The 12,022-nt window shown below is 39.3% G+C and overlaps 1 protein-coding gene across 1 annotated transcript in view; it reads right to left on the reverse strand.

Annotated features, from left to right (window-relative positions):
• Positions 1-12,022, reverse strand: part of cacna1c (calcium channel, voltage-dependent, L type, alpha 1C subunit) — a 139,495-nt gene that overhangs the window by 71,788 nt on the left and 55,685 nt on the right. Inside the window, exons 3-6 of the mRNA XM_035673392.1 lie at positions 10,157-10,296; positions 4,995-5,134; positions 3,346-3,498; positions 1,650-1,849 (exon numbers count right to left, since the gene is read on the reverse strand). Of these exons, the coding sequence (XP_035529285.1) occupies positions 1,650-1,849; positions 3,346-3,498; positions 4,995-5,134; positions 10,157-10,296 (633 nt within the window). The remainder of the gene's footprint in view (positions 1-1,649; positions 1,850-3,345; positions 3,499-4,994; positions 5,135-10,156; positions 10,297-12,022) is intronic.

The raw sequence follows: 12,022 nt of genomic DNA on the forward strand, positions 1-12,022 counted from the left end.
TGTGTGTGTGTGTGTAAGAGGTTTCAGCAGACAGGGTAGTAGCAGGAGGGGTGTAGAGCTAGTAAGCTCTCTGCTCCATGTGTATACAGTATATCCATTCAGACACAAACAACTCGCGTACAAACACACACACTGCTTGTACGTACAGTCATTAAGACATTTACTAATCTAATGATTCATCCATTAATTTAGTATTCTGACAGCTAGTCCCAGTTTGTGCCTCTCATGTATTATCATTACATTCCAGTCACAGAGCTCAAAATCTGCTCCTCTGAAAGCGAAATCACTCAATATTTCTCAAAAACCTTAAATGTCATCTACCAGTTCTTAACACTGGTCTGATGGTATTTCCAAAATCTACAAAGAGTTTTCAATCTGTCTGAATGAAAGATAATCTGTCCATTGCGTATATATTTCTTTATTCAAACAGGAAAGGTTTCTGAAAGTATCTAACTGCTCACTTCACAATATGAACAAAACATGTTATCAGGTATATTTATCTATATTTCACCACATTTTGTGTACATAACACTAAGCACAAATCAAACACTTTTGGCTGATATTTTTTCTTTGATTGGATTTATATAGTCAAGATACATACAATAATAGGATAGAAACCTTCTCATTGTGCAGCAGACAAATTATTCTTTCATTAAGATGAACAGAAAAGTCTTTGAGCATCCTGGAAAATAAATACTTAAATGCATGAAGTGTTGTTCAACAGCTATCTGGCTCTCTGAAACATCGCTGGAGAGTTAAATTTCAGAGAAATGAATGCTTAGCTCTGTAAATGTAATGATAATAATTAAAGATACAAACTGGGGCAACCTGATAGCTGGAAATCAGCACAATTTCATTGTATTGTTACACAGTTAATACAGACATTCAGCTGAAAAGAAAGGATTACCACGCATCTGTACCACATGAGTGATTTGCAGTGGAGAGGCAGACTGCAGTGTGCAGGCATATAGAAGACCTTTCTGTAACTGACACATGAGCCCTTTCCATCTATTATCGGGACATCATCAATATCATAATCTGTGTGTGAAGTCAAACCTCCAATGCGGAAGTCTGCTCTCTCAAGAAGGCGCATGTGTAAGTGTGATTGAACCTTCCCTATCATTGATTGACAGCACAGACTAATCCATTGGTTTACTTAGCTAGATGGGGCTGCTGAATGCTACTGGCCATTTACTGGGGAAGGAATAGTTTTTGTGTGTTCATATGCCTTTGCAGCTGAATGTGTGTGTGTGTGTGTGTGTGTGTGTGTGTGTGCGCGCGTATGTGTGTTCACTTGACACTTGAATCAAGCATCGGGATTCTACACACGTTCCAAATGAATCTGCGCCTTCAATTACACAGTGTATTGTCTGCATCGATTTAGCCTGAGATATGAGCTAACACACACACACACACACACACACACACAGACAAGCACAATCTGTGTGTGTGTCTTTGTGTACACACCTGCCTTTCACAGAGAAGTGTCTGTGTTATAGGTTTTTATTCTTTTCGCAAAAGCACTCATGTGGCACTGATGTTACAGATACAGTACAGTGACTACACACACCAACCAGTATGGAACTCCTTGCATGCATACACACACACAAAGACATAACATAAAAACACTGCTGTGGTGTCCGACTCACCCAGTACAGCACGTCCGTCCAGCCCTCCATGGTTATACACTGGAAAACCGTCAACATGGCAAAGGCAAAGTTGTCAAAGTTGGTGATTCCGTCATTTGGGCCCTCCCATCCCATTTTGCACTCAGTTCCATTTTGCATACAGTGTCGACCGTAAGCTCCGGTAGGTGCACACGGTGCCGGCTTTTCTTCCGCTTTGGTGCCTGTGATTAAAGAGATACTGTTATACTGCATCTTTTTGACCCAAACACAAGTGACTCTTGATGGGAGCAGCCGCTGGCTCCAGCATAAAGTTACTTTTAATAATATCCTCAATTCTACTCACAGAATCACACACAGAAACACTAGCATCTCCTGGATAATTTAACGATACTGCAGGTTTATGTTATGGCCATTATTTTTATTATTTCAGCTTTGTCCCTAAGAAATCTTATTTTTTGTAAGTTACAAGCCTCCACCACTATTGCTATGACAAAGAGGCCAGTCAGAGGTGTGAATCAGAGCTATAACAAATCCAGAATGCTTTGTAGTCGCAATTGGGAACAACACACTGCATCATATTTCCTGGATTCGTCTAAAAAGGACCCAGAATTAGAGAGTGAACGGATACAAATATAATAAATGTATTACCAGGTTTGTATAAAGCGTTATCTTTAGCTTTCCCTTAACTGTTAGAGGCTGACACAAAACAATTTTAGTTATGGGATGCTTCTTAGAGATTTGTTCCTTGACAGATGTAGTTTCCTCTCTCATGTTTTTATGTACACAGGCCTATAACTTAAAAATAAAAGTATCTTCTTATGTAGTTTCTCATCTTTTGCACCAATGATTCCATGTCCAAGTCTCATGTCCATGCAATCTTTGTAAGTGGTCCAACACTACCAATGCAGAAAATGACTCTTAGAAGAAATATAATGTAAATCCCACTTCTAATTTTAAAATTGATCTACATCCAAACTAAAATAAGGTTAAAAAGGACACTCTGAACTAGAACCAAACAGGGGAGCCATAAAAAAATCAATGTGAAAAAGTGCTGTACTAATTATACAAAACAAGCTCTCGAGGGTGACGTATAGGATAACAGCGAGTATTCCACCAGCACTTACCCAGTGCAAAGCTAATGCCTCTCATGGGACCTATAACATCACCATAACAACACTTAAGTCCATTTATACCTAGGGGCCTTGACTGGAAATTGTTTCCATGGCGGCTGCTGTTTCAATTATTGCCCAAATCATTCATACATAAATGATGGTTTAAATAATTAATGGAGGTTATTATTTAAACTGTTTAAGGTATGTGCCAGCATTGTTGGCTGATGTCTTACTGCAGTCAACGATTTATGCACACACCATCAGGGTAGTGAGGTGACAGCACAGCTATAGCTTTTTTTGATATTTGGAAAGGTTTGTGCGGTGTACTATTCACCTGTGTGTCCATCTTAAGAGTTGAAGTGTGTGTGTTTGTGTGTTTGAACATATGCTTATTGAAGCATGTGTTCACAGGCAGTTGAATACATGCTTCAAGATGTATCTGAGCATTGAAGTGCGGTATGCAAACGGTGTTTGATCATGCATGTTTGTTATGCATCTGTGCATCAGTGTGCAATAGTCTAGATACTCTCTCCCTTTCTCCCTCTATCTCTCTGTCTTTGTATATGCATGTGTGTGAGTGTGTATATGTGTGTGTGTATATGTACCTATATGCTCGTAAACGCAGGTCTTGTGCATCTTGCCCATGAAGAGCTCCAGGCCGATGATGGCGTAGATGATGATAACGAAGAGGACCAGCAGGGCGATGTGGAGCAGAGGAACCATGGCTTTGATTATGGAGTTCAACACTACCTGTAAACCTGCATGACACACACACAGGAACTGCTGATAATACATAGAAAAAGAGCATTGAAACAGTCAGTTTTGGCAATATAGCCAAATAGTTGTAGTTAATGTAAACACTCAAACTGACTATTATTAGTATTTGTTCTAAAGCTTTAATAATCTCTTTGCATGTTGCATACACTTACTGAGTAAGTAGTAGTAGTAAATGCAGAACATGGTAGTTTTAAAACAGAACTCGCTCATAGACGATACAACTTTGTAGTTAATTTACTGGATGCTTTGATGGACAAAGGCTCAGAATACTGCATGCTAATAACTCACAGAAACGGTGACAGGAATACATTCTGTTAAGGAGGCTTATTAGTATTGATGATTCATTTGTCAAAAAATGTATTGAGACATGATTTGGTGAATATAAATACACATTTTATCAGATCACTTTACAACAGTTGAGCTTCATATTTTACTTTTTTGCATGTAGCTGTAACCACTGACTTTGTGCCAAACTACAGTACCTATAAACAATGAATGTTGCATACTATTAGATCTTTAAAGGCCTCAATTCTTCGATAAATAACAAAAAGCTATGTACATCCTCCAGCTAAAATGATGATCACAATTGAATTGTTATCAGTTTGACATTTTGAGTGAAGACCGTGGTGATGTAATTTGGTGAAGTAAATTCAATGATAAAACCACAGTGGGTGGCATCAATGACTGAGGAGTACTTGGAATGGTTCTGGTATCTGTTAATTAAATTACATAACACAGTACTTGTTCCTCCTATTAGTTGTATTGGCACGGTTATGACATCTAGAACCTATACGCATTTTAACAAACCAAGCAGGTTCATTCCAAAGTTCATTTACACATTTTTGTACATTTTACAGCACAGAAGCAGCAATGGCACTGGAAGCCTTTAAAAAGTGTGCTAATCAGCTAGCAAACATGCTACTAATCAGTGGCCATGATACAAGTTCAATACAAAGTCCAGCAATGTTGGACAGGGTTCAGACTAAATATTGTGCACTGCAGCACTCACACTTTCAAACCAAATGACAAGATTGTGGGATGTGCACTGGCAGTCTGTGCATTTGCCTGCTACAAGAACTGTCAAATACATACACACAGGTGCACACACGTGCATAGCCTTCGTCCACGATATCTGATGTTTTCCTGTCTTTTGGCCAGTTGGATTATTGATTTCTGCAGTCACTTACAGAGACAGGCTGACAGACAACTCATCTACTGCTCGTACTGTCTGAGTATCTGACAACAGGACAAGAGGACTCTATGTGTGAGCATGTGTATGTGTGTGCATTTAGGTGCCACTGTGTGTGTATGTGTGGCATATAGCAGTAATATCAGCTCCAATCTGTGGTCCATTTCTCCCCCACCTCACCCAATCACCATTCACACCTGATCCTCAGAGTATCATTTCTACTCTTTCTTTCTTTCTTTCTATTTTTTTCCTTTTTTCTTTCTTTCTTCCACACCTCTCAGTACTTACTGGGTACTCCAGAGACCAGTCTGAGGGGTCTGAGTACTCTGAAAGCTCTCAGAGCCTTGACATCGAAGCCCGCTGCCTTCCCTCCAATAGGAGTGGCGCCATCCCCCTTGGTGGCCTGCTCCAAGATCGCACTGAATAATCTGCAAGACAGAAAGTAATGACTTCAATAACCGTCATCATCAGGTTGACATCCCATTTCCACATACTAGAGAATATCTGAGAGAGGGGAAAACAATAAAAGAGATACAGACATACAGAGATATAATACAGAGTGATGGATATCTGTGGTTGCTAGCATTATAGCCTTCATTTCCATTTCCTCTGTTGCCACTGTTGTCAATACAAAACTGAACCATTTTCACCACCTTTATCATAATCTATAAAACACTAAAAATGTGGTAAACTTAGAGATCAATCTAGTATGGGACCAAAATTTTAAAAGCAAAGGGATTGATGAAGACATCTGCGCAGTTTCACAATCAAATGTGTTTCTTGGAGAAAACTCAACAGCATAAAAAATAAAACAGCTTAATTAGTTAGCTCTCCAACACAACAATAGAAAGTGTTTCATTTGTTCCCTCTGTCTTTCACAGATAAGGAAATGTGAGACACTCAACTTTAATGATTTGTCAGTCAGCTCAACAGAACACTGTGTATGTCTGTAGTGAAGGGAGGTGTCTCCAAAAATGTGTTTATAAGTGATTATGTGCTCATACTGTCAGATTATAGCACACATCTTATGCCATGTGATGTCACACAACTTTCCCCGTAACTCTGCTGAATTCATACAGTATATATCATATCATGTAGATATATAGAGAGACCAGTGAATCTCCCCAAAAGGCTTGCAGGATGACTCATGAGGAACGTGAGATGAATAACACAATTTTTGTATGACTTTCCTTCTGAAATACATTGTTATTATAAATATTCAAAGTAAGCAGTCTGAAAAATGAAGCTCACTCTTTGGCACTACTGCTACCCAGGTTTAGATTTTCTTTTAAGGTGTCACAAGCCAAAAAGGTTGGAGACCAAAACAACAACTTTGTAGCAACAGTTTGGGGAGAAGGGTTTTTTTCTGTTTAAACATAACCTTTACAAAGCGAGGTCCAAAAGGATTATTTAATACTAAACTGAATCATCTACACCACCATTATCAAGTTTGGGGTAGAATAACTTTTAAAAAAATGCAATCGACAAATGCGATCCAGGTATCAGTGCTTGACAAAGGGGAACAAATCTGTGCAGCCAGGTTCAAAGTTTTTGTGGAAAGCCTTCCAAGAAAAGAGGAGGCTATAATAGAGTAGCAGCAAATTAATGCCCATGGTTTAGGAATGAAATGTCACACAATCACACAGGTATAATGTTAAGGTGTCCACACACTTTTGACCATACATTGTACATTACATATACAAAGTGAATAGAAACACATAGTAATGGAAAAAAGAAAGAAACTCTTCAATCAAAGGGCTAAACATGTTTTATGCTGTTGCCTTTTGTTGGGTATTATCCCCGATGAAATTATTACAGACATCTGGAAGAGAGTTGCTCACAAGCTTGAATTTATGTACCTCCAGCTGTGCTTGTCACTCTCCCTCTCTTCTCTCTGTCTCTCCGAGATCCTTTAGAAATCACCATACAATACCATTTTCCAGCTAGCGTGGCTCAAAGGCCAGTCAGCAGCGCGTTAGTCATGGAGAATTATCAATTAGCACAGATGAAATGGCCACTTGAAAAGACCTCTCAAAACATATCGCCCTCTCTCCCTCTCACTCTCTCTCTCTGCCTCTCTATTTCGCACTACCTCCCTCTCAATTTGATTCACTCTCTCTCTCTCTCTCTCTCTCTCTCTCTCTCAGTGGGAAGCACGCCTTTGAAACAGAGTATGAAAAGCATGTCAAGGATCCACAGTTCTGCACCATCAGCATTTCGCCCAGCATGTTTTGCCATGGTGGGGTGTTAAATGATAATTAGAGCCTTTGAGTGTAGCACCGCATAATTGCTTGTGTACATCCACAGCTAAAGATAGTAGACGCTGTGTACATTCATAAAGATAACAGAGTTTGTGTGGTTTCATAGTAATCCAAACACCACAATACCACTGAAAAACATCTTCCAGTTCCAATGCTAGAGGTGATTTATTTAAATGGCTCTTGCCTGACCAAGTGCAAAGCCTAAAGCTATTCAATCTACAATGATATAAAACACAATAATGCAGAAAATTCTAAAATTTCATAGGCTGGAACCAGTGAAATGTGAATTAGAGTAACAGAGTTTCTTTTTTGCCAATCAAATAATCAGGTAAGCAACTAAATGCTTAAGCGCTAACTGTCAATACTTCAATATGACAAACTTTGGTCTGTAGGTTTCCCTCTCTTTAGTCTCTTTTTTGTAACAAACCTACAGCTATTTGGCTGTCGATAAACTAGGACAGAAGGTGGAAAAAGAATGGAGAAGAAGGAAGAAGAGGAGAATAATACATGTGAAGGTAAAGAGAAATGATAGAGAGGACAGAGAGGTGAAGAAGCAGAGCTAAGCAGATACAAAAGAGTGAGTCTATATAGTATGTTATCATATTGAGCACACACACACACACACACACACACACACACACACACACACACAGGCACAAAGAACAACACAACACAACACAACCCCCACAAAAAAAACACAGACACACATTAACTTTTTATACATGAGTATAAAAGCTCCCAACCATATGTGTGTACGTGCGAGTGTATGCTGTGTCTGGCTGAGGCTTGCTCAGCACCAGGTAGCAAACTCTTCACCCATTTATGGTGAAGCAATCCGCAAGAGGAACGAACTCCTGTCCACGTTTCCTGCATCCTATACACACACACACACAGCACACACACACACAGGCACAAAGATCAACACACTCATGCATGCATGAGATACCAGGTGCTGCTCACAGGGCTGAACATTTTCCTAGATCTGTGTGTCCTGAGTGGGTGTGAAATTGAAATGAGTGTGGTGTGTGTACAAACAGGTGTTTTATTTTATTTTTGTCATTTCACTACATCCTTTTTATATTTAAATGGACAAATTAGGTCTAAGTCAGGAGCCTTCCAAAAAGACAAAATTGCCAGTTTTCCAGAAACATCTTGTATGAGGAGGTTTTGTAATCTTGGGCTAGCCCCCTAGCAAAGGAATAGTCACGGTTTACAGAAACACGTAAAACTTCCCTTTACTGAGGTTTGGAATGATTGTGATCCACTTTCAACAACTGTAACTCCACAAGGGGAACTCCTTACTGCTACTGCTGGGCTTAATTCTTGGGAAAAGACATTATTGGACCACAACAGCAAGGGAGGGGTGAGTTTTCAGATTTCAGCTCCCTATTCTAACAAAAAGTCAACATGCCAAAGCTTTTTATGTGGGACCAAGTCACTGTTAAATGTGTCCAAAGGGGGAAAAGAACAGCTTTGGTTACTTCAGAAGGAGCTTAAGTATGGTTTATATTGCTGGCCATTGTGTCTGCATCTTGTCTAGAAGGAGCGCCATCCAGTTTAATCTAACAAAAACAGCAAGCACCCAACCCCTTGGAAATTCAAATTCCAATTCAATTCATTTATTTGTATAGCGCCAAATTCATAACAGAAGTTATCTCAGGGACACCTTTTCAAATAGAGCAGTGTTCTAGACCCGAACTCACTTATAAACATAACAAAGACACTGAACCCTGCAAGCCTTTGCAGTCTAACCTTCTCTGACCTTCCTGTGGCCAGGGTTTGCAAGGGCTTAAAAGGACCATGTTTAGATACTGTCGTTCCAGGCTCAAATTAAAATTATGCTTGCCACCCTACAATACCAAGCCAAAATTCAAAAATAGAGACAGAAAGGAGAGAGGGTCCAGAGGGCAGACCGAGAGGTAAGATAACAGGGCAATAAGGAGGTGGTAAAGTTGTGTTTTATGCCAAGGGGCAGCTGGCACCATTGATGCAGGCCGATGGTTTGTGTGTGTGTGTGTGGTGTGTGTTGTGTGTGTGTGGTGTGTGTGCTGTACTGTCTATGGGGTGAACCAACCATTTTTCAGCTTAGGTGATGGCTAATGGTGAGTGAGACACTTGACTGGCCGGATGAACACAGACTCCCACTGAGTGTGTGTGTGTGCGCGTCTGTGTGTGTTGGTGCATTCATAGAGCCTTCCTTCAGGCTGAAGGGTGGTTTCTTGTATACACACACACACACACACCCACATATACAAACACACATGGTCAATTAGACCATTTTTATGGCATTAATGTAACTGTCAGGTCCACTGGCTATTGTGCCATTACTCCGACACAACACTGTACACAAAGCACAGCTGGCAGGCAGGGCACACACACATGCACGCACACACACACACATACACACTCACAGGCACAGAGGGTTTAGCAGATGGGCTATGTTGCTGAGTTGCAGATAAAGAAAAACAGAGCAGAGCTTTGCTATCAGCATCTAACAAGCTAATCAGTTTAGGCTTCACCAATACACTCTAGGCCAAAGTTTACTGCAGTTTTAATACGCATTTACTGTGAAAGAAGATTGTTTTATGTTCTTCTAAAGTTGTATTTTAATAAAAAAAACAAATATACAGAGATATTAGTATTATTCTTATTGACAAACAACACCAGATCATTCCTCTATCACCCTCTCTTTAAATAAATTTACATTGTGTGCCAGCAAATTTGATTTTACAAATCTGTTAAATTTTCCGTGAGTAATAAGGTGAATTTGAGTTGTTTTGGTTTTTTTTTTTTTACAATATTTTCCTCAACAAAGCTTATAGTGAAAAAATGTTAGCAAATATAAGAGGAGGTGCAACAGCTTTGCTACTGGAATCAAAGGTGTTCATGCAAAAAGATGCTATCACTATCAGTACCTCTGGCATTAGACAGAGGCTGCCAATTGTCTTGGCTGTAGTTTCATTTGTTGACAGTAATTATACCAAGATACTATGATTAATTTGGCAATGATATGCTGATGTTTAAAAATGTGTCAGGTAACCCTTTTAAAAGCCCTGGAAAAAGACAGTGAATTACAATTATACAGCACTATCGTTGTTAACTACATAGATTCACTTAGTGTATCATAGGACCATTAAAAAAAACATTTCACTGATTTTCATCTTTTTTTTTGTGTTTCTGTCCACTCACCCTACGACTACGATGATGAAGTCCAGCAGATTCCAGCCGTTCCTCAGATAGGCATTTGGGTGGAAGAGCAGACCGTAGGCTATTACCTTCAGGAATGCCTCTACCGTGAAAATGATGAGGAACAGATACTCCACACGCTCCTGTTGAGACACACAGACAAGACAGGTCAATTAATTTGTCTGAGCAGCAGCATTACAGGAACGTAGAACAACTCAGTATGACAGAAAGCAAGCATTAAGAGAATGATAAAAAAAAGTAGATGAAAGAGAGAGAGATTATAGAAAGGCCTGTGGTTGTAAAGTTTGTTGTAAGCAGATTAAATTTCACATTTTAGTACAAACTACTAGGATACCAAATATCCAATTATCTTATCTATTTTCCCTTTTGATGTAGGTAAGTTAGAGCAACTGGCCATACCAAAGCACTAAGATATACACACTTTCCTAATCAATCATGACATTATTTATTTATGTCCACATCAACACTAAAGACCCTGTATGTGATTTATGAGTACCAACAGTGCTGGCTGCTTACTCTACTACTCTGAGTTTGTCAGCCAGAACAAAACGTTCTGTTACTGTTTATAGGGCTTCTGGTGTGTGTGTGTGTGTGTGTGTGTGTGTGTGTGTGTGTTTGATTATTTATGTGTGAACAAGTATTTGTCTAACTTGTAATCGTGTACACAATCAAAAGCATTTTGATTATTTAATCAAAGTGACTCTCTTCCTGTCCTGAGAGGCTACTGTCTAAAGAGAGGAATGCATGCGTGTGTGCATGTATACACACATGCACACACATACTGTACACAAAACTCGTCTACTACAGAGTTCCTTGGAGATTGTTGTCATAGTGATGACCCCTGTCGAAGAGGGTCCTGGGAAATGTCCTGAAATGGCCTTGAGAGAGAGAGAGAGAGGATCTTTCTGACCATTTTAAACTTCCAAACAATTCATCATCCACCTAATCATCTGTCATATCTGCTTTCTAAATTTTTGTCAAGTTTATAACTGAATGAGATCAAGGTGCAGAACTATTAAGCTCATATGTAAATAACACCGAAAATATTCTGTATTCAGTGAGGTACATCTTTTTTCTTTTTTATCTAAAAATATGTTGAGCTCCATCCATCAATCTATCCATCCATCTCAGTCCCTGCTCCTCCTCCTGTTCCCACTGTTTTCCCATGGATGTACACTCGCAGTGGGCCAGAGGTTTGGGACAGAAGGCCGGCCAGGTCTCTCCAGGCTCCAAGCCCCATCCCTGGGAAGAATCCACTGAACCTGAGGCTAGAAGGACACAGCTTTTGCATGTGCCTGTCCAAGTTTACCCCAAAAAAAGCTTCAAAAGCTGACAGAGTTCAGAATCCCCACAGAATGATGCCACAAGGTATTTTTTTCACCAGACATTAAAACTAGAGGTTGCATTATAAGTAATGACTTAGCATTACTGTTGTCCTAACAAGGAGATGCTACGTAGCTAGAGAAGCTGCGCCACATGCTTGACTGGTAGCACGTGACTGGCTGTGGGAGAAGGGAGTGAATGTCAACAACACTATCATGAAAAGTCACATAAGATAAAAGCAAAATTGCCACTATTAAGTCCATTTCAAAATAAAAATCTGACACAATTAAACAAAAGTGTACTTCAGAACTATAGTTTAAACATATTGTGAAAATAAACATTTCATTTCGTATATTTTTCTGTACTTACTGATGTGATTTTTTCTTTCCTAATGTATTCATTATTTTATTATTTCTCATTTTGTAGTACTGTACAGTGAGGCCATTGTCAGAGTACAAAAAAATCTACTATATACTTGATCAAACAAAAATAACTTATACATGTCAAACCATTAATAATAAAATA

Source organism: Morone saxatilis, unplaced genomic scaffold (assembly GCF_004916995.1).
Source record: "Morone saxatilis isolate NCDOM2014 unplaced genomic scaffold, NCSU_SB_2.0 Contig10, whole genome shotgun sequence".
NCBI classification, from domain to species: Eukaryota; Metazoa; Chordata; class Actinopteri; family Moronidae; genus Morone; species Morone saxatilis.